Source organism: Balaenoptera musculus, chromosome 1 (genome assembly GCF_009873245.2).
Source record: "Balaenoptera musculus isolate JJ_BM4_2016_0621 chromosome 1, mBalMus1.pri.v3, whole genome shotgun sequence".
NCBI classification, from domain to species: domain Eukaryota; kingdom Metazoa; phylum Chordata; class Mammalia; order Artiodactyla; family Balaenopteridae; genus Balaenoptera; species Balaenoptera musculus.
Window position 1 is genome coordinate 105788963 of NC_045785.1, and position 27668 is coordinate 105816630.

General features: G+C 42.9%; 1 protein-coding gene across 3 annotated transcripts in view; it reads right to left on the reverse strand.

Moving 5' to 3' along the window:
* NOTCH2 (notch receptor 2) overlaps window positions 1-27668 on the reverse strand; it is a 182036-nt gene that overhangs the window by 5079 nt on the left and 149289 nt on the right. For 2 of the 3 annotated variants that reach the window (XM_036846441.1, XM_036846449.1), the window contains exons 16-33: window positions 26982-27101; window positions 26107-26259; window positions 23177-23405; window positions 21854-22055; window positions 20257-20410; window positions 19689-19873; window positions 17915-18047; window positions 13017-13253; window positions 10245-10357; window positions 8784-9289; window positions 7071-7418; window positions 6081-6223; window positions 5668-5878; window positions 5122-5218; window positions 3475-3643; window positions 2576-2877; window positions 1617-1764; window positions 511-608 (exon numbers count right to left, since the gene is read on the reverse strand). In XM_036846441.1, the coding sequence (XP_036702336.1) occupies window positions 511-608; window positions 1617-1764; window positions 2576-2877; window positions 3475-3643; window positions 5122-5218; window positions 5668-5878; window positions 6081-6223; window positions 7071-7418; window positions 8784-9289; window positions 10245-10357; window positions 13017-13253; window positions 17915-18047; window positions 19689-19873; window positions 20257-20410; window positions 21854-22055; window positions 23177-23405; window positions 26107-26259; window positions 26982-27101 (3548 nt within the window). Of the gene's footprint in view, window positions 1-510; window positions 609-1616; window positions 1765-2575; window positions 2878-3474; window positions 3644-5121; window positions 5219-5667; window positions 5879-6080; window positions 6224-7070; window positions 7419-8783; window positions 9290-10244; window positions 10358-13016; window positions 13254-17914; window positions 18048-19688; window positions 19874-20256; window positions 20411-21853; window positions 22056-23176; window positions 23406-26106; window positions 26260-26981; window positions 27102-27668 lie in introns of those variants that run through there. The other variant, XR_005019250.1, reaches the window with a different exon arrangement.

Here is a 27668-nt window from a genome sequence, read left to right on the forward strand (position 1 = left end):
AAGAAGAGACAAAACATCTGAGAGAAAGAACTAACACAAGGGAAAAGAGGAAATGAATGAGAGAAGATAAGATGAGCAAGAGAGGGGAAACATGACATAAAACTCAGAGGAAGAAAAGCAGACAGGAAAACATCATGATGCCCAAGAACGGGGGGGGGGGGGGAAAGTATCAAGAAAACAAATAAGAACAAACAAGTGAAAAGGAAGTGAGTGTGAAAAGAACGAAGACCAGGAGAAAGGGAAATGTCGAAGAAGAGAAAGGCAGACAAGGCTACGCCAAAGTTATTGACAGGAGAGCCTGATGCAGGCTGGGTACTGAGGAGGCAGAGGGTCAGTCCTGACACTTCCCTGGATAAGCCCAACACGAGCACTCCAGCTCTCTGGACCAAGTTCCAATCTGCTTCCACCTTTGTCTATCCTTATCACAAGAGGAGCTACAGGAGAAAAGCAAAGGCCTGATAATCTGAGGCCCTGCTATGCCTGCCCTCCAGCTCAGAGCCCAGACTGTACCTTGTTGTCCTGCATGTCTCGGTTGGCCCCATTTTTCAACAGCAAAAGGGTCGCCTCCACATTATTCACAGCAGCTGCCCAGTGAAGAGCAGATTTTCCTGCAGGAAAAAACATTTTTAGGGCTTCCCTGGTGGTGCACTGGTTAAGAATCCGCCTGCCAACACAGGGGACATCGGTTCGAGCCCTGGTCCGGGAAGATCCCACACGCCGCAGAGCAACTAAGCCCGTGCGCCACAGCTACTGAGCCTGCGCTCTAGAGCCTGTGAGCCACAACTACTGAAGCCCGCCTGCCTAGAGCCCGTGCTCTGCAACAAGAGAAGCCACCGCAATGAGAAGCCCGGGCACCCGCTTGCTGCAACTAGAGAAAGCCCGTGTGTAGCAACAAAGACCCAACGCAGCCAAAAATAAAAATAAAAATAAAATAAATTAAAAAAAAAAACAAAAAACAAAACATTTTTATAAGCAGACAGAGCAGAAGGACATGTTCTACTCCTACTATCGGGAAGCATCAGGACTTGTACTAGGAAACCTTGAACTTCTCAGACAGCAGTAGGAAGCCAGTTCTCTCTGGGGGCCCATAGGAAAAACCCAAGTATTATCTTCATTTTCCCCTATTCTAGAAATACTTCAGTACAGGCTGCCTAGCCTTCAGAAGACCTCTAAGTAAAAGGATCATCTGTCTATGGTACCACATCCCTCACATGGCAGAATCTACCCTGTCACACACACTGAAGGCAATAACCTACTTATTTATTACATGCCAGAATGCATAGTTAGAGTATCTCACAACCCTCACCTCCACAATGAAGTTGGCTCTCACATCCTTATATCAAGAGTGGTGTGCCTGGGAACGTACACAGGGAAACCTTCCATAGACCTGCTTTGAGATTTGAGAACCCTCACTAAAAATCCTTTCCCAGCTTCATCTATGGACCTCCCGATGTCTCAGATCTCTGAACTCAATATGGTAAAAGGAAGAATGAATGACTGAATGAATCTTCAGTGGATTCGGATCTGGGACAGCTCATTAAGGATCGTGCAACAATCTTCCTCCTTAGAGACTTGCTTTGCAGGTAGGAATCTGAATCCCTGCTTCTCATCCCTACCGTGGTCGTCCACTGCATTCACATCTGCTTGGCAGTTGATCAACTCTGCCACCATTCCCTCCACAGCTAGGCGGGCAGCCAGGATCAGGGGTGTAGTGCCATCATTCATCCTGGCATCTAGATCAGTTACTCGGTTGCGGATCAGTATCTAGAACACGAGAAAGTACAGAAAAGAGAGTCACCTGGATATAAAAAATAATGAAGCTAAGATAAGAAATAACAGCATCAGAGCGGAGGCTACACTGTAAGTCCCTGGAGGACAGAGAATGTCTTGTTATCTTTGTGCCCATGGTTCTACCATGGTCAGTCAATAAATATTTGTTGAATGAATGAATGAAGGAATAAATGGATGAACAAAAATACAAAGAAATAGGTGCTCAAGCTTTACAATGGCTATGTAAACTAATGTACTTCTACTTTCTTAAGAAAGAAGAGGGATGTGGGAAAATACCACAACCTCAATTATGGTGTATAGCTTAAGATGATACAGCACGCTTCCAATTTCCTCATAAGGGTAGAATAACAGGGCATCAGGTATACATCATGAACTCATGTCAAGAAACCCACCAAGGAGCAGCTGGAAGCCCATATGGTCAGATAAATCTAGAGGGAGAAGCTGACACTAGTCAGAGGCTTCATAACAGGTATCACTCCCATCTGATCTTTTCATTTGGGAGGCATTTTGCCACATCAGAAACAAAACAAAGCTAAGCAGTGATTAACAATCAGAAGACTGATGTTATCTGCTATTGGCTCTATTATTTCCTGGCTGTAAACAGTCAAGTCTGTTTGCCTGCCTCCCTTTTCCTCCTTTCCTTTTCCTTTCCAGCAAGCAGGATTCTGTCATCTGCCTTATTCTCTCAAAGAATCATTGAACAAATGTAACGGGATATTAAGTGCCTTAATAAAGGGAAAATATAATAGATCCATAAGGAACCAACTCTTTACATGTTCTTTACCTGGAAGACACCTTGGGCATCAGCTGCCACTGCAGCATGGAGAGGGCAGCGGCCCATGTTGTCCTGGGCGTTGGCATCTGCACCTGCATCCAGGAGGCGCTTGGCAGCATCAGCCCTCGAGTAGCGGGCTGCAAGATGCAGGGCCATCTCACCAGTCCGGTCTGTCTGGGCTTGGAGGCTGGCACCCTGGTAGACCAAGTCCGTGATGATGTTGGCGGAAGAGTCCTCTGCATCTTCATCTTCATCACTCATATCTGAGCTGCCTCCTCGGAGAGAAGCCAGCATCAGTGGGGTGCACCCATCTAGAGGAAGGGAAAATTCCAAAAAGTATTCGAGGAGGCGAAGGACATTAATGTTCAATTAACCCTACTGTTGTTCGATGTGAAGAAAATTATTCTTTTGTGAAGAAACTCTGTTATTCTTGTGGTAATTGGCAACTGACTTTTCCTTGATAATATCCTTTCTGTAAAGAGCAGCTGTTCTCTACGTTAAATAAGCTTTCCTGTTCAACTTCCTAAGTGCTATGTTATTTTAAATTGGACAACTTTTAAAAATATCTACTATTAATAAACTATGTGCACTAAGGTATGAACTAAACAAATTCTCTATCCCTCTGCTTTGGAAGATTATTTTTTTGTCCTACTAAAATCTATCCCAAATAATCAGCCTATTTGCTGTCGAGCATGGTGTATGTGAAGCAATGTGAAATCCTTCCCTCTTTTCTCATATAAGTTCATAATTTCTGCAAGCCTGTGTTCCTTAAACATTCATTTCCTCGAGCTGATTTCCAATCTGTGAAAGCAGAAGGGAGCATATCACCAAGTGGGACAAACACAGGGATAAGGTGGAAGCCGGGGCAGGCACGCGCAATGAAAAAGGGGAGGCTTGCAGGTGCTGACCTGGGCCGCGGACGTTCACATCCAGCACATCCACCTCCTGCTCTGCCTGCGGAGGAGTGAGAGCCAACGATGGCGTCCTACGGATATCTGCAGCTTCAAGGTGCTGCTGTGTCCATGGCCGCCGATCGATGGGATCATCTTCTTCTGAGAGTAAAGCCTCATCTTCAGCCTGAAAGGAGAAGACGACTCTCCCTATCAATCTGGCCCACGGCAGGAGCTGCAGACAAGGAGCTAGTCCGGAGTCTCCCATCACTTCTAATCTCCCACCCAGTTTTCTCTGTCCTCCTATCTAACCTTCCAGATTATTATCCACATTGGCTTCCCACTGCTCTCATGATGTGGTTCCCATCTACCTCTCCTGCATCGTCTGTACAACTCTCCTAACCTCCCCAAGCCCATACTCTAGGCTTCAGCCTTACTACGTCACCTATATTACCTACCTAACGTGCCATCTATAGATCCCCAAAGCACCATTTTCCTGCTTCTGGGCTTTTGCCTATGTTGTTCCTTCAGCCTGCCATGGTCTCTCCCAATACTTTGTCTGACTAACTCCTGTCTACCCTTCAAATAGAAAGTAGACTCTAATTCCTCTTGTTGGTCCTAAAGGGCACCCTCTGCTCACTCTGCGTAACTGAGCATGTGTTAAGTACCTACATGGCACTACACGGCAGTTCCCACTGCTGCCTGAAAGGTTCCTCACAAAAGGGAACAAGCCTTGCTCAGGGTTGTCTCCTTGTACCCCATATTTAACCCAGTGCCCAGCACAGAGCAAGCATTCAGGAAGTATTTACTGCATAATAATAATATTATTATAATTTTAAAACCAGCTGCCCTTTATGAAGTATTTAGTATGTGACAGAAAATAGGTAAGGCAATTTACACGTAGTGCTGTATTTAATCCTCACAACAACTCATAGAGGAAAGAATTATTATTATTTTCCCTATCTTACAGATTAAGGTAATTAAATACAAAGAGGTTAAGTAATGTGCCAGAGTTTTGGACTTGGATCCAGTTCTGACTATAGCTAAAGCAATGTTCTTAACCATCATGGTGTACTTCATGCCTGTATTCCTCAAGCATTTATTTCCTCAAGCTGATTTAGACTATCCTTGGGATACATGCATATCCTAGCCATGTATATCTATGGGTGAATGGTCTCCTTTTTCATGTCAGACTCAGCCCAATGTACCCCTTACTTCTATACGGCTTTAGTTTCCAGGGCTCAAGATTTGAAGCCTCCAAACTCAGCGGTCATTGGCTCTCTTCCACTGATTAGTTCCACCTTCCCTTCCAGAAGGAGAAGTACCCAGAGAGGATAAGGGAGAGATCTAGCCATGAAGGAAATTGCTATTTACACACAGTAGTCCTTATTCCAGTACCATCAGCATGACACTTGAGGAAGGAAGCATGTTTGTTTTATTATTTTTAAAGAGTTCCTTTTGAAAAACTTACATAGGTAACCCAAGGCCATCAGTGACCTAAAGATTCCTGCTTTTTCAGACAACCTAGGATAGCCTCTGCCTGGGCAACATGTAAAGACTATCACCCTTTTCTCCCATTCTTGACACTCTAGATACCAAAGGACAGAAATATGAAATGCGAGCAGATAATGGATAACAATGGTGGTTCTACCATGGCTAGCTTACCTTGGCTTTCTTTGGCTGGGGCCCTTCATCGTCGACCCAATGTTCACTTGTTCCAGAACCAATCAGGTTAGCCTCTGAGACTTGCACTGAGAGATTTCTGATGTGACGGAATTATGAAGGTGTAAAATAAGAGCAGATGTTATATCATAAACGAACATAGAAGTTTTCAATACTTTTTCTACCATCACACACTCTCATGGCTATAGTCAGACTTCCAGGGCCTTTGGCCCAGGAAAAATGGGCAATATTACATCCCACTGCCTGAGGAAATATCCTTTCCTTTCCCACTAATCAAGAGCTGACAACAAAAGTGTGCCTGCCTCATCACAGAAGCTGAGGACCACTGTGATTATATGTACAGAACTGAAGCATCCAGACTCTTGTTATTTTAGAGTCACTCAGTAGGCATCCAGAATCATGGTCAAGTGTAATAACACAGCATGGCCAGAGCTCAGAATATAAAATCATGATTCAACAGGATCTGATTTTCCTCCTATCCATGCTCATTATTACTGTGAATGGTAGCTTGGCGGCAGACTCCCTTACTTCAGCCCCACGGCATCCTGTCCCACTGGCTCACGACGTTTGTGATTGCTGGAGTCACGGCGAAGGGTGAAGCCTTCAGGCAGCCAGAGGGAGCCATGCTTACGCTTTCGTTTTGCCATGATAACCCCCAGCAGGATAATAAACAAGACAATAACAACAGCAACAGCAAGTAGATAGATAAGCTGGGTGCGTTTTGGGGTCAGGGATTCACCTGAAAGTGCAGAGAGACAGGGAAAAGTGATGAATAAAACATCCACCCCTCGATATTCCCCCTACATTCCTTTAGAGAACAACTTTGACCTCACCAGCCCTAAGAAATAGAGAGCTGCACATTGTAAACTATGCCCTGTTCTTTCTGCCCCCAAGAGACACCTTTCTCCCCATACTTTCCCCTTAATTCCAGTGCTACTCACTGACAACAGACACAAGAGGGTACGACAGGGTCCCCTGGATGGCGTGAGACGCCAGAAGAGCTGCTGCAGCATCCGTATTCTTGAAGCACTGGTCTGAATCTTGAACACACTGGCGGTTGTCAATTTCCAGGAATACCTGAGAGCTGTGGGAAGCCGAGGGGAAAGAGGTAAAAGGGAAATGGTGAGAAAACGGAAGGGTGTCAGTCCAGGAATCTGAGTTAGAGAGGGTGACATGAGCCTTCTTCCTCACCCTCAGCCTCAGCCTCTCCACCTCTGGATGCTGCCTCCAGAAAGATCTCAGAAATTAAGATGTTGTCCATCTAGATCCTAAACACTAATTCTCACTTGGGAGATGTCTTGCTCTCCTTGGTTTGGCTGAGTCTAAGCATTCTGACTTAGGCAACATGAGACAAAGTGAGAAAATGGGGTGAAGCTGTCTTTGGTGGGCTTCTCCTACCCGTTCCAACGTACTCAACGGTACATAGAGCTACTCTAAAAATACACCCCTGCCCCTTGTTTTTGTTCCTTACTCTCCTTTGTCTCTGCATCTGTACTTCAGCTAGCTATCGAGTTGAACACTGTGAGATATACTAACAATGTGGGGTGTGAATGACAGGACATATGCAGAACATCACCATTGTCAAAGAGACATAAATGGAGGGCCTTGAAAAGAAGGCCAGGATTCATAGAAAGAGGAGTCATTACTAGAGGGATTTAAGGTAACTCTGGCAAACGGTTAGAGATTCTAGCACTTGAGGAGGCCGTCCTGACATCCTGCCCCCCACTGGCTCCAGCCCACTTTTCAGGATCCCCAAATCAAGGCAAACCTTTAGCACTAACTGTGAATACTGGGATCATGGGTTTGTGTTACTTGGTTGGCTCTTCCTTTTCTGACCTTTCATTTTTTTAGGTGCAGTTATGACTTCTGCATATCAAAGTGCTCAGCTTGATAAAATTAAGCTTTAAGCAGTTCAGAAGTTAAAAACCTACCCAGCCACTTCCTGTTCTTGATCGCCAGGAAGGGACCTGCGCGTCAGTCTCTGCTTCTTCATGGCAGCTGACTTTTCACCATAATAGGGGTAGACCATGAGGTCCCCCTGGGCATCCCGTTTGATGCGTAGGTTGGTGTGGAGCAGGGTGCCCAGCGCCCGCAGGAAGCTGCGGGCATCCTGGAGCAGCTGTTCAGGTGGCATCAGCACCACAATTACCAGGGTGCCGTCTGCCAGGTTTTCTGGCCGGTCAGCAGCACAGTCCAGCCCATCCCAGCCACACTCCTCACTGTTGCATCCCTGGTCACAGTGGTTGTCTTTGAAGTGGTCTGCACAGTACTTGTCATATCTAGGCAGGGGGAGGCAGAGGAGGAAGAGAACAAGGTAAGGGTCTCAGACCAGAACGGAGCTCTAGTTGGTTTCCCCTTGGAACTAATGTGGATTTACCTACCCATTTTCTATGGCTCAGATTAGATCCCGAATGCCCCATGAAGCCTTCCGTGACTCTCCTATCCCTGTCTTCTTAGAGTATATATAGTCTACACCCCTTAGTGTCAGTGAGTGCTCTCTGAATGAGAAACAAAACTGTACTCACTACACGCATGGGCCCCCAGGCAGCTCATAATCTTGTTAAATCAGATCTGTAAACAAATCTGGAACAAAAATCTACTTGGTTCATGCTTCCTTTATTTTTTTTTTTTAATCCATTGCCTCTAGGCTTTCAGAAGTAAAACATGACTCTAGAGAGTGCTTCCAGAAACTGGATCGTAGCCCTGTACCATCAAGAGATGCTGTACAGTGGATCATGTTGATATGACCCAATTCTTTTCTAATCAAGATTGAATCCCAGCTCTGGAAGGTAGGTGGGGAGCAGTGTGTCCCACACAGGGTACCAGATCTAATTTGTACAGCATCTTTCAAACACTGGGAAAAGGAAATTGAATCCCAAAGCCCAGTGATGCAAAAATCATTTTATTTCCACTCTCCTCTCCTCCCCGACTCACATCCCTTGATGGTTCCACCACCTAGCACAACTTGTGCCACTCTAGCTCAATGAGGAGGTCAGGAGTAGCTGTATGTGCTTTGGCAAGTTCTTGAACCTCCTAGGTCTCAGTTCCCTCACCTGTGAAAGGCCATTAACAATACCTGTGCCTCACAAGGTTGGCGAAAATTAATCAGAGTTAAACTAAATGGGGTGACTAAATGGAAAGTCATTATGTAACCCGCAAAGCCCCGTATAACTGCAACAATGAAGACCTGGAGGGTTAAGCTGCCTAAGCTAGCTTATATGCTTCCTGATAAACCTGATGGGGAAACCCTGTCTTAGGGAAAGGAATGGGGCAAATAGAGAGAGGTACAGACCTTTCCATCCATCCTGCAGGCAGGTTAAGTGAGAGGCTGCCTGAGAGTGGGTAACAACACTTCCAAAAGTTATTTCCCCCAGGAGGTTGTGAGAGCAGCAGGCGAGGAAGCAGAGACAGGCAGAGAGAGGGCGGCTGTGCAGTGAGCGTTCCCGCACCTCCGGCAGCAAGGGGGAGCACAGGGCAGCGTGCGCTGGGACAAGGCTGACGCCAGGAAGAGGAGGGCCCCAGGGCACCAGTCCGAAAAGCAGAGGCAGCTTGGGCTGCAGCACTGGAGCGGTTAGGAGCAAGAACAAGAAACCAGGGCATGTTAGTGACAGCGTCCCTCAGTTCTGGGGGCCCTGGATGCTTACTTGCACGTCTTGCCATTCCTCTGGCACTCAAAGTTGTCGAACAGGCACTCGGCCGTGTTGCACAGCTCATCGCACTGGCTGTTGATGTAATCCCAGCAGGGAAGCGGGGAGGAGCAGTTGGCCCAGGGGTTCTCCATGGTGAGGGAACAGTCACCCCCATCCCACTGGCAGGCATGGCTGTTGCAGGCCTCATCGCAGACGCCATCCCGAGCTTTGTCGGCACAATACTGGCTCAGACAGGTGGCAGGAGGGGTGCTGGTGGGAGCTGTGTAGAATTCACAGTGGCTGCCCCAGAACGGCGGAGAACACTTGCAAGAGTAATAAGGAGGCTGGCGCTGCGGGTAGCAGCTGCCCCCGTGCTGGCAGGGGCTACTGGCACAGCCTGAGTCGCAGTCCTGGGGGTTGGGGCAGAAGCAGCGGGGTCCTGAGGCTGTGTGCACACACTGCTCCCCTCTCCTACACTTCACTTGTCCACAGCTGCTCTGGCATCTCGCCCCAGAGAATCCCTGTGGAAATCAGGGAACAAATGAGGATGGCAGGCTGACTCTTGAGGGCATGCCCCATTTTCCCTCCCAATCCCCTCTCTGCCACACCTCTAGGGAGGTGAAGACTAGACCCTTGGCTAAGATTCCTCCGTGTAGCCTCCTGGACCAAGTTCTAGGAAGAGACCTCTTCAAGTCAATCTATAGGTGAGGGCTGGCGGTTCCATAGGATGAATATAGAATTTTCTCACTCTAAGAGCTCAGTTCTAGAAATGAAGTCAACAGTTCATGGTAGGATAAGAGTCAGGTGACACCGTATCTATTAGCACCTTTCCTAAGCGTCATTAGATCACTCATACAGTGACTTTATAGGGGGAAAAAACTCACTTCAGAGTATTAGGTGTCTAAAAAACTTTCCTATGCCATTTCGTTCTTGGCCTTCTTGCTCAGTCCAGGCCAAGGTTACTGGACAGGTTTCCTTTTGGTATCTCTCCACACATAGTGATCTGTGTTAGAGAGGTTTTAGCCTCTGGCAGTAGCAAAAGTGTTTGCACAGCAAATGGCTAACGTTAGGCTTCCTTCTAGTTGAAGAAGCAGCCTGCTCTCAAATAGTCCCTGCCAAGGAATGTGAGCAGAGTGGCATTTCCAACCAACTCTGTCCCAATCTGGGCAGCAAGACTACCCTCCAGCACAAGACCCAGAAGCCAGAGACAGTAGCCCTGACTTCAAGGGAACGTTCCATTGCCCTTGGTGCTTCTGAAGATTGACAGTCACAAATCAGGGAGCTCACTGTTTGTGGAAGTATTTTAACAGTTCTAAATGGAAAACTGAAGCACTTTCTCCTAAAGAGGCTAAAATTAAGAAATGTCCCCACCAAGACAGTTCCCCACAGAGCTCGGAAACACCAGGTTTAATCTCAGCTTCGTCACAGACTGTGTGGAAGAGAGCATCCTCCTTCAACAGGCAACATGGCACTCACTGGGGGACAACGACAGATGAAACCATCAGGCATGTTGCTGGCCACAGCACAGGTCCCTCCATTCAGGCAAGGCATCTGGGGACACACATCGACGAAAGTTTCACAGTGACGACCTCAGAGTAGAAAATGAAAGGGTGTTTTAAAAGGCAGAAGTAGTAACTGCAAGTTACAGAACAGAACACTGCTGGGATGTGAGCCAGTCAAAGGATTAGAGGAGGGAGAGGTATGAGAATTAAGTTCTAAGCCTAAGGGAACAAAAGAGGATGAGGAAGGCACTCATTGGATCTCAACATGCGTGGCTCATCACCGACTCAGGGCAGTTCCCTCATCTGTCTTATCTACAGTAATAAGCACAAACGGCACACATACGCGCTTGAATCGACTCACAAAACAAGAATCGACTCACAAAACGAGACTCACAAAACAAGATTTTTTACAAAAAAAATGACTAATCCCTCCAAAAAAAAAAAAGGAAGATGACATCTAAGCTTTTTTTGAAGGCACTTTAGCTTTCATGAGTCAAAAGAAACATTTAGCAAAAGTGTTCACTGCATTTTAACACCGTCTATTTCATAAGAGAGGCTACACCAGACCAATACATCTAAATGGTGATTAACATATACACACTACTCTATATAAAATAGATAACTAATAAGGACCCCACTGTATAGCACAGGACACTCTACTCAATACTCTGTAATGACCTATATGGGAAAAGAATCTAAAAAAGAGTGTATATATGTATATATATAACTGATTCACTTTGCTGTGAATTCACTTTGCTGTTACTTTCACAGCAGGAAGTAACACAACATTGTAAATCAACTATACTACGATAAAAATTAAAAGAAAAAAACTAAGAAAAAGGGTGATTTGCAGTTTATAGCGAATTTTCGTCAGTGACTTCTCTTTTCAATCATTTTCTAGCCTTTCTGTAACCCGATTGGCACTGTTTCAAAACACAGCTTAATATTCCCAGAGTTAATGATCTCTAGGCACAGTTCTAAAACAGAAGGTATCCTGAGCCCACTGTTCCATGACAAACTGAACTAAGCAAATGAAATTATGCGGGGTACATGGGGCAATGCTGGGGCCTTTTGGCAAATAGCAGGATTCAGGCCCCATCTGGCCTTCAGGCACTTGGAAGGGAAGAGATGGCTTTAAAAATTAAAATGAAATTAAAATAGCAATAATTTTGGCCAACCAGAATTATGGGGCAGGAATTACAGATGTTTGTTTCTTCAAATCATAGCAGCAGACAATAAGCAACAGCAGCCTCCACATTTGCACGGGGCTCAGGGACTGATGGTCCCTTGATGTTCATCTCAGCATCAGCACCCCACCATAATCGCAATCAATGAGTCAAAGGATTTTTTATTCACAAGTGTAGAAAATGTAGAAACACCACTTCCTAACTAGGGGACCCCAATTCAAGGTGGCCTCCATTCCTTCCTTCATCTATTTCCTTCTTTCTTTGTAAGTGCTTATCATTGTTTCCAGATAAAGGAAGCCTCAGAGGTAATGAAAGGAACAGGAGTCAGTTCTGCTCTTCCGGCTTCTCAAGCACATCATGACCAATACGAGACTACAGACAGATTGTTCATATTCTTTCTGTCCAGTGTTGCCTCGAAGGCATGATGTTCACAATGGATTGTTTCTCTTTTGATAATGTACGTAGGCATCTTCTATATTTCAAAATCCATCCCATTTTTAATAAAATTCCCAAGTTCTTAAAGGTAGCACATCTTCAAAATTGGAAGGAAGAATGTCTGGATATAATAGGCTCAGAATGTAGCAGAGTCCAACTTGCCAAACTATTAGTAAGTAGACTACTGCAGACTCTCGTCTGACTCCCAAGGAATACTTCTACAGCATAAGATTCGGATGGACCCCAGAAATGCAAAACAGATTTCTGAGTATCTGATGATACTGCCATATTTAGACATAAACAACTATTTTAGCTCCCCAAAGTCACCAAGCTGCCCTCCTACAGAAATAATTAGTAAGTGTCTATGATAAAGTCCCTATTCTGAGGCAGGACTTGGTCATCTTTATAATCTGTGATGAACACAGCCAAGTCTTAAGACTGCAGGTCATACTTGTGACTTCTGAAGTTTTCCTTTTCAAACCCTCATCAACCAATTTTGGTTAAACACACCCCAATTTGGATCTACTCCCTTTAAGTGTCCTAGAAGACCCTAAGCCTCTCTGGATTCCCACAGAGGTGGAAAGGTCACAGTGGCAGCGACTACCCAGTAACTCAAGTCACTACGTGCCAAAGGAGGCAGGGTGATGAAACCAGAGTTAGATGTAAGGTTCCTGAAAACAAGATGTTATTTTGCTCAGATGAAGAGTTCTGGAGATGGATGGTGGTGATGGTAGCGTAACAGTGTAAATGTCCTCAACACCACTGAACTGTATACTTAAAAATGGTAAAGATGGTAGTAAACTTTATGTTATGTGTATTTTACCTCAATTTAAAAATGTTATTTTGCTCAACCACTCCCAACATTCTATTTCTTTTTTTTTCTATATTTCTGCTACAATATGATATAATGAATGTATAACAAAAGAGATAGCGTCTCTCAGGAATAGCAAACATCGATGGAGCACAGACCTAAGAAAAAATTGGGCCCTTGAATTAAGCTGGTCTAGTTTTCCACATATGAGAAAAGCTTCACTCGGGTCTGGGATTTGTCATACAGGGCCCAGTTTCCTCACTAAAATCCCCCTCCGAGGCAGAGTGGCCGGGGAGGCTGGAAAGTCGCTCACCGGTAAAGGCACTGCGGCAGACACACAGGTAGTCGTTGGTAAGCTGTATGCAGTCTAGGCTGCCCTCAGAGCTGCAGGGGTTGGAGAGACACTCGTTGATGTCCCCCTCACACCGCTCTCCAGCAAAGCCAGGCAAGCAGCGACAACTGTAGCCCCCAATCCTATCCACACACTGACCGCCATTAAGGCAGTGGGGACCCCTGGCACAGTCATCAATGTTCTCTTCACAAAGCAGGCCTGGAGGAAAGAGAGGAGAGAGAGAAAATCATGACAATCCTTGGAACGCTGCTTTCCAGCAAGGGAGAACCACCCTTGTTGGCACTTTCACAATTAGTCAGGTTACATTCCTCAGTCTGCAGTGGGAACTTTTAGGTCAGGCAGGGCAAAACACACTCTTGATCCAGGACAGCTGCCATCCTCTTGGTCACCAGTAAGGAAAGAATGTACTCAGGGCTTCACATGTACTCTCCCGCACAACCCAAAGAAGCAGCTCATTAGGGAGTAGCTAGCATTATTTTCATTAATTTATTCATTTTCATTCAAAATATAAAAACAGTTAAAAAGTTAACTAAATAAATAGATTACAAGTAAGAATTGCAAGAATTCTTGGTAAGAATTGGAAGTACATTTTGAGTGACATAATTGACTTTTCCTGTAAAATAGTATAAGTGCACTAATATCTTATATTGAAAAAACAGAGGGGAAATATCCTGTTGAGAGCTCAAAGGTTATTCCATTTAAAACAGAACTCATTTAATGTGCTGTAGTTGTAAATGAGCCATCAAGCATGAGTATCCGCAAATATTTTTGAGAAAGAAACAAAAGAAATCAATGACTATTCTAGAAATGATTTCATGATTAATTCAAAAAATTACAAAAGAAAGGAAAGCAGTTCTCTATTCCTACCACTTGTAATAGCAAGACTATTGGAAAGAAAAGAAAAATGTAAGAAAAGGCCTCATTTTCAATAGCAATAGCAAAAGATAAAATACCTAAGAATAATCTTAACAAGAAATGTGCTACACCTACATGAAGACTTTAAAATAGACCTGAAAGACTCAAAAGGAAACTTGAATAAATAGAAAGACACTATGGTTTGGTTAGGAAGACTCCTCATCATAAAGATGTCAGTCTTCTTTACATAAATTCATAAATTTAATGTGACTCCAATAAAAATACTAACAGGATTTTTAATAGACAATCTGATTCTAAAATTATATAGAAAAATAAACTATAACCACAGCCTGGAAAACCCTGAAAAAGAAGATCCTTAATATTTAAAGCAGAGAGGCATTGATAAATTAATAGAATAATAGAACAAAAAAGAAAGTCCAGAAAACACCCAAATACACATGGGAATTTAGAATTTGATAAAGGTGCCATCTCAAATCACTGTATGAAAGATCAAATATTCAGTAAATTGTGTTGGGACAAATCAGTAGCCATATGGAAAAAGTTCTCCAGTATTCTAGTATTTGAAGAAAATATGTGAAAATTCCTTTATAATCTTACAATGTGAACAGTGTTGCTGACTAGGATTCAAAATACAGAAACCATAAAAAAAAACTGATAAATTCAACCTGATTAAAAATAAAAATCTCTTGGGGCTTCCCTGGTGGCGCAGTGGTTGAGAATCTGCCTGCTAATGCAGGGGACACGGGTTCGAGCCCTGGTCTGGGAGGATCCCACATGCCGCGGAGCAGCTGGGCCCATGAGCCACGACTGCTGAGCCTGCGCGTCTGGAGCCTGTGCCCCGCAACGGGAGGGGCCGCGATAGTGAAAGGCCCGCGCACCGCGATGAAGAGCGGTCCCCGCACCGCGATGAAGGGTGGCCCCCGCTTGCCGTAACTAGAGAAAGCCCTCGCACGAACCGAAGACCCAACACAGCCAAAAATAAATAAATAAATAAATAAAGCAGCTATAAAAAAAAAAAAAAAAAACGAATCCTTTGCATAGATAATTCAATTTGAAGAAGAATTTATTAAAAAAAAAAATAAAAATAAAAATAAAAATAAAATAAAAATCTCTGCATGAAAAGTCTCCATAAAGAAAATTAAAAAACAAAAGGCAATACATTGGGAATATACTTATATTTTGTTTCATAGACATCTGTTCTCTGTAAAATATTAAGATAAACAACATAACAGGAAAAAAGGATACAGATATGAACAGAGAAACCATAGAAAAAAGAAAACCAAATGACTCTTAAATGAGAGTATGTCCATTCACATTGAGGAGAAGCCCATAGGTTTGCTCATACACTGCAATTCAGTAATATCAACCAAAATTACAAATGCACATATTCTCTAATCCAGCAATTCCATTTCTGAAAATTTATTCTACAAATACACTTACACACATGCTAGACAATTCACATTTCTATCATTAGGGCACTGGTTAAGTAAAATATGGTATGCCCATAAAAGGGACTGCAGAATAAAAAAGATTAAGGAGGTTCTATATTTTGATATAGAAACATCTCCAACTAAGTAAAAAAAAAAAACAAGTGCAAAATACTGTGTCTAATCTATCTTCAGAGTAAGAAGTGGGTATTAAAAATATCTTTGTCCTTGGCTTCTATATACATAAAGAAACTCTGAAGGATACATTAAAAAAACAAACTCAAGAAAGATATACAAAAGACTAAAGAAAAGTGGTGTTTACTTGTTTGTGAGAGAAGAACTAGGTATATGGGAAGGAGATTTTTCACTGTATGCTCTTTCTACGTGTGTGTGTTTGTGTGTGTGTGTGTGTGTGTGTGTTGGGGCAGGGGGTTGTATAAAATTGTGGACCATGTGCATACATTACCTATTAACAAACAAAATCAAAAATTGCAAAGTAAAAGCAAACCGGTATGTGCTCCCACTCTCATAGAATATTTGGTATTCTATGGACTGCTAGTAAAATGAACACAGATGCTTATCCTCCCATCAGGATAGAACCAGCAGTCATGAACAGACCTATCAAGTGAAAAAGAGGTCAACCTCAGCCTGAGGCAGAAGAACTGTTACAGTTAGCTCTTGACGTGGGGGTCTGGAGGCAACCCAGGCCAAGATCCAAAGCTCAGGAGTATAGAAAGAAAAGCAATAGTGGTAACTCTAGCAATGAGGCTGTGGGACTTCAGAGTCCTCTGGAATGTTCACCAATGGCCAGAGAAGTCAAGCCAGGAGAAATAAATACCACTCCACATATCCAACCAAACACAACAGTATAATAACTCAACGAGTTCTAAGTATGACAAACTCAAAGAGATCCACACCTACACACATCATAAAAGACAAAGAGAGAATTTTGAAAGCACCAAGAGAGAAGCGACTCATCATGTACAGGGATCCTCAATAAGGTTAACAGCTAATTTCTCATTTAAAAAAATGGAGGTCAAATCACATGGGATGGGATGACACATTCAAAGTGCCAGAAGAAAAAGACTGTTAATAATAATAGCAAAACTATTATTTCAGCCATCCTTAACAAATGGTTAGAAGAGAGAAATTTTGTTGCCTTATGAAATGATCCATTCTAGGACTGATATCTCTAATTAATAAAAAGTTAACGGTTAAAAAAAAAAAAAAAGTAAGTTAATGGTATAGCAGAGATTTTAGTGTAGATGAATATCCATGTGCTTGCCTACATTTCCCAGTCTCCCTTGAAGTCAGGTTGAGACCATTTTACTACTTCTGGCCAGTATACTGTGAGCAGTAGTGATGGGTGTCACTTCCAGACTGAGGTATTGAAAGCTGCTGCATGACCCTATAAGTCTGTCCCTCTTCCCCTGCTGTGGAGGTCTTGGAGGCCCTGTGCTGCAAGCCACATTTCTAAAATATAAAGAGAGGTAGCCCAACACACTCAGACTTGATTTGAGTGACAAAAAAAAAAATTGTTGTGTTAAGCCACTGAGATTTGAGGTTTAATTTGCTACTACCAGAATCACAGCTTGTCCCATACAGTACAAGTATTCAAAGGACCAAGCTAACAACAAGTCAAAATTAACTTCTACTTCTCTTTCAAGTACTGAGCAGAGAACTCAGTACTTTTACAGGACAAATCTTCAAATATTCAAAGGCTGTTTCTCCCTAATTTTTTCTTCCCCGTTAACCTCGTTGCTCAATAACTAGCCTACTAGTGGGGTACTCTTCCATTTTAATTTAGCCAAACTCTGAACTCAAGAAGGGTAAATTATCAAAATTCACTGACACAAAGGTCTAAGACAGTATAAATATTTCTCTAACATTCTATTCTCTTTGACAATGAGAATCGATTTCCCACCATTGTGGATGGCCTCTTACTTTTTATTTTTTTCACAAGCTGCTCAGGGCAGGTACCATTATAACTACATCTCTTCTAAAAAACAATACTCTAAGCTCTTTCCAAGAGATTGTTTGGAGGCAGGGGAATGCCCCTGGCAAAATGATGGCTCCATCATCCACCATCTAGGGTTGTATCTCATTAGGTCTTACTGCAATTCTTTGTTACAGTCTTGGGCCATCAGTGCTCTCCCCTGGGCTTATGAAAATAGGCAAATGTTTTCATGTCATTCATTTCCCCACTTTATGGAGGCAAAACTTGGCAAGTTTAAAAAAATACATGAGCTGGTAAATATGAATTATTTTTTCAAGAGGCCACTAGTTGTCTTCCCTTGAAGCACCAAGAAATCTTGCTAACCAGATTAACTTTGTTGCAACCTTATGTCATTTTCACATTCTGTGTTTCATGGATTTCAACAACAACCAGACAGAATTGGAGTCAGAACATCAGAGTTAGGCAAGAGATCAATGAAATGGCTTGAATTACCAGGATTCAGAATAATGCTTGATTTTTTAAAACCCACTCAACACTAAAAATGCATTTATAACTTAGAGAATGCCCTGGATGGAAGACAGGTAAGGCTGATTTCATACCCCGAGTGCCTGGTGGGCAGGAGCACTTGAAATGGTTCACAAGGTCGATACAGGTGCCTCCATTCTGGCATGGCTGGTTCTGGCACTCATCCACTTCATACTCGCAATTGACACCCTGATATCCTGGGACACACTGCCAAGAGCAAGCAAAACGAACAAGAAATATTGGCCCATTGTAGGACACAGACCATGAGAGCAAATGAGATCTGGTAAGTTACTGTGACCCTCTTCCCCCAACCCCTACCCAGCCCTTGTACGCTTCTCTGGCATCATCACACTCTCTACTAACCACCTCGTGCAGAGTTAGCTCACATCTTACTGGCATTTATCATTTCCAGCCGAAAGTGATAAAAAGCCACTTGAAGGGGAAGGCAAGGACTGAATATTCTGAGCAATATTTCAGATGATGCCTGTGCAAAACTTTTGTCCCTCCTGTGTGCAGGCTTCCTCTAAAATATGCATTCCTGTGTATGTGATGAGGACCCTGTGACTCACTCAAATGGTATGTGTGGATGGTAGTAAAGATATCACATGTATTGATCTCCAGGTTCAGGAAACTACATGTTTAAGTGTGAGAAACTGACTGGTATGGGGTGAGGGCCCGGAGAGGTGGGCTAGCTACCTGGGCTAGAGGTAGGGGTTCCAGGGCTTTTAGGGCTGATCAAGAAAGAAGATACTGACCACGAAGTGGCTCTATTTGGGAAATGCTTTGAGTCCCTCACAGCATAAGATCATCCAGAGGGAGAAAGAGGGTAAGGAGAGGAGGGCAGATGAACTTGGAGGGAAGGGGGTTACAGAGATGGGGCTGACGTGTTTGGTGATATCACTCAGCAGCCAGGCCAGGGTCTCTGGATCAGAGAGCTCTGAAGGGCAGCTGTGGCTTGGTATCTTCACATCCTGGGGCTTATCTTACCTATGGCTAGCAGTGTCTGGTGCAGGTTTGCAGAATATACAAAGCAGGCAGGCTCTAAGTGGCTAAATTCTACTTATTAAGGCTATGTTTAAAACAACTGGATGTGTAAAAATTTGAGTTTGGTTCCAGTGGTTTTTGAGCCAACAGGTCTCAGCCTGCTGTGAAGAAATAAACAACTTAGGGACCAATATACAGATGCCGTCTTTGGCTCATTTATGATAAGTAGACAAGCAAAGCTTTTCTCAGTGTTGCTTGGTGGTCTAAATTGGGATCAAATCCATGTCTCTGGTCTTTTGTTAAAATCTTGATCTAACCATTACCAGCCCAGACATTAAGAAGACATGACATGTCCCTTAAAAGACACACACATCCTCAGGTATACACATGTAACAGTGTGACAGTACACAGAACAGGCTGAGCAACATTTTTTTGAGAGAATTATTAGTTGGTTGATCAATGACTGTATACAAAGATGACATGGGTCAAAGGGACACGCCTCAAAGTGGCTTCTCCTATCTCAACTGCTATTCAGGGAAGTACCAGGGGCCGCTGGGCTGTGTGGGGCTGTGAAATGCACTCCAGCCAGAGAATGTTGGCTTTGAATCCTGGAAGCAACCCTGTGGAAGTAAGATGGTTCCAGACCTCTGTAAAAATATCTTACCAGAGCTATTTTAACTTATTGCACAGGGGGACTGAAAAAAAAAAACCAGCGATTAGTAAACACTGTAATTGTAACTGGAAAAAAAAAATCTATAAATTGTGAAAATAAGACATAAGCAGCTAAACTCAATATGCTAATGTTCGTAGGAGTTGTGCCATCTTCTGGGAGGTCTCTGACCTCTCCCTGCTCATCTTACTCACCTCACATCTGTATCCACCGATGAAGTCCCTGCAGGTGGCTCCGTGCTGGCAGGGATTGGACGAGCACTCATCAAGCTGATCCTCACAGTAGCTCCCGGTGTAGCCCAGGGGGCACTGGCAGTGATGCGAGTTGCCGGCACTGATACAGATGCCTGAGTGCTGGCACAAGCGGTCAACGGACACCCCTGGGAAACCCAGTGGAGGAAGAGACATCATGGAAGAGCATACAACACGTCAGGTTCAGACCAACTAATCTCAGCCGGTTGACACATCAAATTTTATTCTTGTCTAGTTCACAGTCCTCGGTACCAGTTTTATATTAAAAATAAACAAGCCCTGAAAGTGGAATATGCCTTCATTTCACTTCAAGTACCTTTCTTTTTGGAATCTCTAGAGCTGTTCCTCTGCCTTTTTCACCTTCTGCTTCAGACCCTTTCTCCAGAGTCTTGCCCATCCACTCCTGTCTTCCCTTCCCTCTCCTCCCACGACAACAACATTTGCCCTAAAATGCTGCTGGTCAGTCGATACTTTGTGGACTGACCCTTGAGTCTGAGGGGGCACAGCTCACCTCTGTGGGAGGCCGCCACCTCACAGGAGACATTGGGCACGTCACAGTAAGCACCAGCCCATCCAGATGGACACAGGCACCGGGACTGTGCTTTTTCCTGAATGCAAGTCCCTTTGTTTTTACATGGAGACCGACTACAGAGGTTCACCAGGGTCTGAAACAGGGGCATACACATACATCAACATTCAGACACCAGAAACGAAAAAAAAGTTACACTGCATTTTAAGAAATCAAAGGAAAGCATACTAATTAATAATTAAAAAAAAGAGCCCTCACCCAAGCCTTAAACTTAGATCCACTGTCCCCAGATAATCTAATCATTTTATACAGTCTAATTCCTTTTAGCTCTGCTATTTAAAAATTCTTACCACATAAATTTAAGAATTTGAGGAAGCCCAATAGGTTAAGTTATCCCCTACGTCACACTTATGTCTAGAAACATGGCCACCCTATGGGGCTAGAAAGAAAGAGAGAGTTAAAGCTGTCAGACAGCTCCTATGTGCTACTCCTGAGTGAGAAATCCACGCGGGGCTTGATCAAATCTGTCTGTGGTGAATATGAGTGAAAGGACTTAAAGCCTGTTAATAAACCTAAAAACTGTCAAAGAGCTTATCTGATGGGAGAAACTCAGGCTTATGAAAAGCATGAGACAGAGACTGTAAGTGAACTAGCACCTTCTCCAAAACTCACATGTGGTGGCCTGGCCCCCGGGGAGAGGAAGGCCATACTCAACAATACAGACCTTTTGTGAAAGAAAGGGAGAAGGGCAGAGTGCTCCACTAGCACTTGTAGTCTACACTGTGAGAACAAGCAGGAGCCCCGTGAAGAATATCCTCCTGGTCCACACAATCAGCAACAAGCTGTTTAATAGGCAGAGGTGCTTATAGCACCTTTGCTTACAGCAAAGCCTTATTGAAGTGTACTCTGTAAGTCTAGTTAAATTTGGCCATTTATTCCTAAATTCTTTGGACTGCTGTTATTCTGTCATGTACCATTGTCTGAGAGGTAAAGCTACATAAAATTAAACACCATGCTGTTTGGTATGCAACCTTGGAAAAGTTACTTGGCCCCTCTGGGGCTCAGTTTCTTCTTCCATGAAATGAAAGGCTAGACCAGTCAGCTCTGAGGGGTCCTTCCCTTATAAGAGTCTATGAAAACATATATTATTATAAATAGTTGAATTTAAAAGACATGTGAATAGCCTGGTTTTGAGACTGTTACAATATTGCAAGACATGATAATTCTCATTATCCCCTTAGATGTTGTACTTGAATTTTAAAAATCGTATTTTGATTGTTCTTTATTTCCCTTTTTGTATTTCCTAAATGATATCTATGTGCTTATTTCCCACATGCATTTTCTGCAGTTCTTGGTTAGCCTGTTATGACAATTTTATATTTGTTAATCTATATAATCTTGCCAGTGTCACCATTTTGGAATCTACCAGCTATTAAGCAGCTCTCCAGATTTATCTCAGGGACATCCCTAAGACCTAGAACTTTCTCTTTTGGGTGGGGCTTATTCTGCCTAGAGAAGGAATAGGTGTAATATTCAACTATTCTGAGGGAGCTGAATGAATGGGATGGAGTCTAAGTACCTGACAGTTTTTCCCAGTGTAGCCCAATGGGCAGATGCAGCGGTAGGTACCCAGGCCATCAACACATACTCCTTCATTCAGGCATGGATGAGAGTTGCATTCATTGATCTCATGGAGGCAGAAGGGGCCAGTGAAGCCCACAGGGCACAAGCAAGAGAAGGAGTTAATCCCATCGATACATGTGCCACCGTTGAAACAGGAGCTGAGAAGCAAACAGGGAGAACAACAGTAGCTATGTAATCTGGTTCCTCTGACCTGCTAGTTAAAAACTAAGGTTCCTGGAATCTAAGATATTACAGAGGCAAATACTCCTGAGCACCCAAAACTCCTATATCCAGTAAACTTTACCTTTTTCCAAACTAGAATGGGCGCCAGTCAGCCTGAGTCTCAGCTTCCTTTGCACAGCCAAAAAGATTAGGGGAGTATTTAAAAGTCTGAGCTTATTAGAGGCTCCTAAAGAAAGTGAAGGTTTCCAAGTTTTACCCAGTGCTTCTGCAGCTTTCCATGTATCAAATTTCATTTTATCCCTAAGTCAATTTAATTTATAAGGGAAGTGTTAAATAAATAGCTCTCGACTCTAGATTTCTTTATGGAAGAGAAACAGAACAAATTTGTTGATAATAAAAAAAAGGAAACAAACCTCCCAGAACTTACTTAAGAGGGATGACAAATCTGCAAAGAAATAGGAATCTTTTTTTTTTTTTTAAAGGTTTTTTTTTTTTTAAATTTTTTTTTTTATTTATGGCTGTGTTGGGTCTTTGTTTCTGTGTGAGGGCTTTCTCCAGTTGCGGCAAGTGGGGGCCATTCTTCATCGTGGTGCGCGGGCCTCTCACTATCGCGGCCTCTCGTGTTGCGGAGCACAGGCTCCAGACACGCAGGCTCAGTAGTTGTGGCTCACGGGCCTAGTTGCTCCGCGGCATATGGGATCTTCCCAGACCAGGGCTCGAACCCGTGTCCCCTGCATTGGCAGGCAGATTCTCAACCACTGCGCCACCAGGGAAGCCCAGAAATAGGAATCTTTTAATTGTCAACTAAAATGAACAAGAGACCCAAAGGATATGGAATAGAATTATAGCTCTTTCTGTTCCCTATGCAAGCAACAAATGATGATCCATCTCACTAAGTTTTTCAACCTCTAACCTTTGAGCTTGTAACTAGATGTCTACAAGGAATCAAGAACTAGGAAATAAGAGGTGACTATGGGGTGGGATCCAAGTGGAGGCCTTATGCCTGTCCCTTGATCCCAGTACTGTGCTCTGTAGTTTCCTCCTGTTTCTCCCTTTGCCCCTAAGACACTGGTGCCTGAGGACACGGGCTGCTCACCTCTCAGTGCACTCGTCAATGTTGTTCTCACAGTGGACTCCATCAAATCCCGCCTGGCACTTGCAGGTGTAACTGTTGACGTAGTCAGAGCAGGTCCCTCCGTTCTTACAGGGTTCACTCAGACACTCCTCCATGTCTGTCTGACACCTGTCCCCAGTGAAGCCCGGAAGGCACAGGCAGGAGAAAGTATTCACTCCGTCTACACAGGAACCTCCATTCTGGCAAGGATCTAAGCCATTGCACACAAGAATTAGAACTCTGAACAGCAGCATCAAGCTAATCTTAGACTCATACAGGTGAGTACCCTGAACTGAGTCACACAAAGAACAGAAACAATTCTGACTTTTCTTTGCATCTATTTTGCCCTGACTCCTCCATTTATGAAAATGAATGCAGTAACACTTCCCTGAGATTCTTAATAATAAGAATCTGTTTAATACCTGGAATGAACTTTACATATACCACTAACAGTTTTGCAAACTTAATAGTCATAAAACTTGTATGTGTCCCACAAACTTGCATTTGTAAATCAAATATATGCCCCAATACACAGAATCTCAGAAATATCAATAAAGATTTTCAAAAGGTATATGTGGTGGTGGAGTGGGTGGGGTAGGATGGAATAGATATTAATCAGCCCCCTGCGCTAATCTATCTTTGCTTTCTTTTCCCTCACTCCCTTCCTTTCTTCCCCCATTTCATTTTTCAAATGCACACAGAACATTTACCAAAACAGACCACACACTGGGCCATATGACATGCTTTAATAAATTTAAAGTAATTCAAATCATGTGAAGTATGTTCACTGATCACAATGGAATTAAACTGAAATCAGTAACAAAAGCTACCTGGAAGGAATCAGCAACAAAAGATATTTGGAAACTAAAGAACACACTTCTAAATAACTTATGAGTCACAGAACAAATCCAAATGGAAACCTGAAAGTATTTTGAGCTGAACGAAAAGAACATGACACATCAAAATTTGTGAAATACAGCTAAAGCAGTGTTTTGAGGGAAAATATATAGCATTAAATGCTTATTTTAGAAGTAGTAGAATGAAATAAAATCTAAACTTCCATCTTAAGAAACTAGAAAAAGAAGGGCAAACTAAAACCAAAGTAGGCAATGAAAAGACTAAAGAGCAGAAGTCAATGAAATAGGAAACAGTAAAACAACTGAGAAAAATCATGAAACTAAAACTGGGTTCATTAAAAAGATTATAAATAAATACATACCTACATACCTACCTACATAAGTACACATACACATAATACATAAAGAGATAGAGAGATTACTAAAACCAATAATGCTCTACCAAGGGCAACCAGATGAAAAAAGAGAGAAGATATAAATAACCAATATCTGAAATAAGAGAAGGGAAATAACCCCATTTTAAAATAAACATTAAAAGTACAATAAAGGAATATCATGAAAGACTCAATGCCAACAATTCTGACAACTTAGATAAAGTAAAACTCATTCCTTGAAAGATGCAAATCACCAAAGCTCAATGAAAAAGAAATAGATACCCTGAACACCTACTAAAGGAATTAAATTTATAATTAAAAACCTTCCCAGAAAGAAAATTCCAGGCCTAGATGTTTAGAAGAAATGATACTAATTCTACTCAAAGTCTTACAGAAAATAGAAAGAGAACACTTCCTGATTTGTTCTATGAGGCCAGCATCACCCTCTTATCAAAACTATACAAATATAGTATAAGAAAATTAGAGAACAATATGCCCCATGAACACAGATACAAAAATCCTTAGCAAAATTTGGGTAAATAATATCTAACAATATATGAGAGAGAGAACACATCATGACCAAGTAGAATTTATCCCAGAAATTTAAGGTTAGTTCAACATTTGAAAATCAATTAACATAATTCACTTACATTAAAAGACCTTAAAAAACAGTATTACCACCTCAAGAGATACTGAAAAATCATTTGAAAGAAAAGTAACCCTCATTCATTATTAAAAGGAAGAAAATTCTCAGCAAACTGAAGGTAAATTGCAAAATTCTCACCAAATTGAGGTAAACTGAGGTAAATTCCTCAATTTGATGCTTTTCCCTTAGAATCAAGAACAAGGCAAGACTGGCTTCTCTCACCACTTCAATTTTGCATTTACTGAAGTCAGTGCAATAATGCAAGAAAAATAAATAAAATGCATACAGATTTAGAAATAAAAGAATACAGAAAAGAAATAAAAGGTATAACAGTTGTATTTGTTTAGAAATAACATAGTTTATTATCTCTATAAAAAAATCCTAGGACTCTAAACTAAACCAGAAGCTATACTAATCTAGAATTAATGATAAGTGAGTTTAGCAAGATTACAAAACAGAATTACTCTTTAAAACCTTTAAAACTCATATTCCCTCTCTTCAAAAAAGAGTTTTCATTATATGATTCTATTTATATAAAACTGTAAAAAATTCACACAAATCTATAGTGACAGAGATAGATCCCTGGTTGCCTGGGAAAGGAAAGTGGAAAGGAGAGTTAAGTTACAAAAGAGATGAGAATACTTCCAGGGGGGTGGACATGTTCAATATCTTGAGTATTGGTTTCAGTTGTCATACGTCAAAACTTATTGACTGGCACATTTAAATACTGGCAGTGTATTGTATGTTAATTGTACTTCAAGAGATGTGCTTTTTAAAAAAAGCTTTCATAGCATTGTTCCCACTTTGTCAATGTACAAAAATCAGTAAGGCAATACTTAGACGTGACTACCCTGCCTTAACTCCTAAAGCCAATAGCTTCAAAATGAAGGTTTTTAAAGTACAAAGATTAAAGACACGTGGTCAACTATTGGACGGCCAGCCTCAGCACTGAGAGGCAAGTGCCTCCACTGAGCTCTCCTCTGCCCCCTGTGTCCTCCTCTCGCTGGGGGCTTGGGAGCAGGCTGGCATACTCACTGGCAAGGCAGTCATCGACGTCCTCCTCACAGTCCATACCACTGAAGCCTGGAGGACACTCGCACATGTAGCTGCCCTGGGTGTTATGGCAGAGACCGTGGTTCATGCAGGGCTTGGAGACGCACTCATCAATGTCAACTGTACACCGCTGACCTGGAAACACAGGCGCAATGAATGGTCCAGTCTTTGGAAGCTGATTCCCACAGAAATTTATGTGGGGCCTGAGCTTCAGCTGGGGTAGGTGGGGCTACTCCAAGGATATGCCGGTTGGCCTCCTGCTTTTGGAAGTCCCTTAAGGCTTCTGTGCCCCTAGCAGTTGAGGCTAGAATCCCCTGTAGAACATCATGGTTTCAGACTCTGGTTGGAGTCCTCTAGCCCCAGAGACATGCAAAATGGAAAGGGCTTTCTAAAACATTCCAGTTAGCAGCTTCTATACAAGGCCTCCGTTCTTTATTTTTTTTTTAAAGATTTATTGATTGGTTGATTGATTGATTGATTGCTATGTTGGGTCTTTGTTTCTGTGCTAGGGCTTTCTCTAGTTGTGGCAAGTGGGGGCCACTCTTCATCGCGGTGCGCGGGCCTCTCACTATCGCGGCCTCTCTTGTTGCGGAGCATAGGCTCCAGACGCGCAGGCTCAGTAGTTGTGGCTCACGGGCCTAGTCGCTCCGCGGCATGTGGGATCTTTCCAGACCAGGGCTCGAACCCGTGTCCCCTGCATTAGCAGGCAGATTCTCAACCACTGCGCCACCAGGGAAGCCCCAGGCCTCCGTTCTCAACAAAAAAGGGCAAGCCTCAAAAGACCAGGTCCTCCGTGTCATCAGATAACCTGACCACTTTGTTTAAGGCTCTTGGTTTCCCCATTCCCATGTTGTTACCTTGCCAGCCAGGAGCACACAGGCAGGTGTAACTCTCAAAATTTGGTGCCTCTTTGCAAACACCAGCATTCTCACAAGGGTTTGGGGAACAGGGAGCTAATACAGTCTGACAGTTCTTGCCTGTAAAACAAATGACAGAGTTTATTATAGAGAAAAATTCCAAGGAAACTGAAACTCCCCCCAACCCCCACCAAATTCTATACTAAAGGATGATCTCTGAATTCAGGTCCAATGTAATGGATAAGAGCTTTGGAATCTGAGAGACCTATGGACTTTTGTGTCTTGGCTCTGATGTGATTACTAACAGTGTGATCTCAGGCAAGTTATCTTCTCTGAGCTTCCACATAAATAAGATGGGAATTAGGATGGTATATAACTCATAGAGGCTTTTTGTGGATTAAATGAAAAAATGCTCACAAAGTCCTTATTAGCATAGGGCCCAGTACATACAGTAAGTACTCAAGAACTGTTGGGCTGCTGTCATCTTCATATGATTATCACGAGTGGTTACATGGATTTGGAAACCTGCATCAATCAGGGGTGATAGTTTCTGCATCTTCATAGCTACGATTCAGCTACTCAGAAGCTTAGCCACACAGATCTACCTTCACATGAGCAGGGAAGAAGTAACACAGCCGCCTACTCCTCAAAACCTCTGCTGGCCTGTTCCAGAAGGCAATGGGGTTG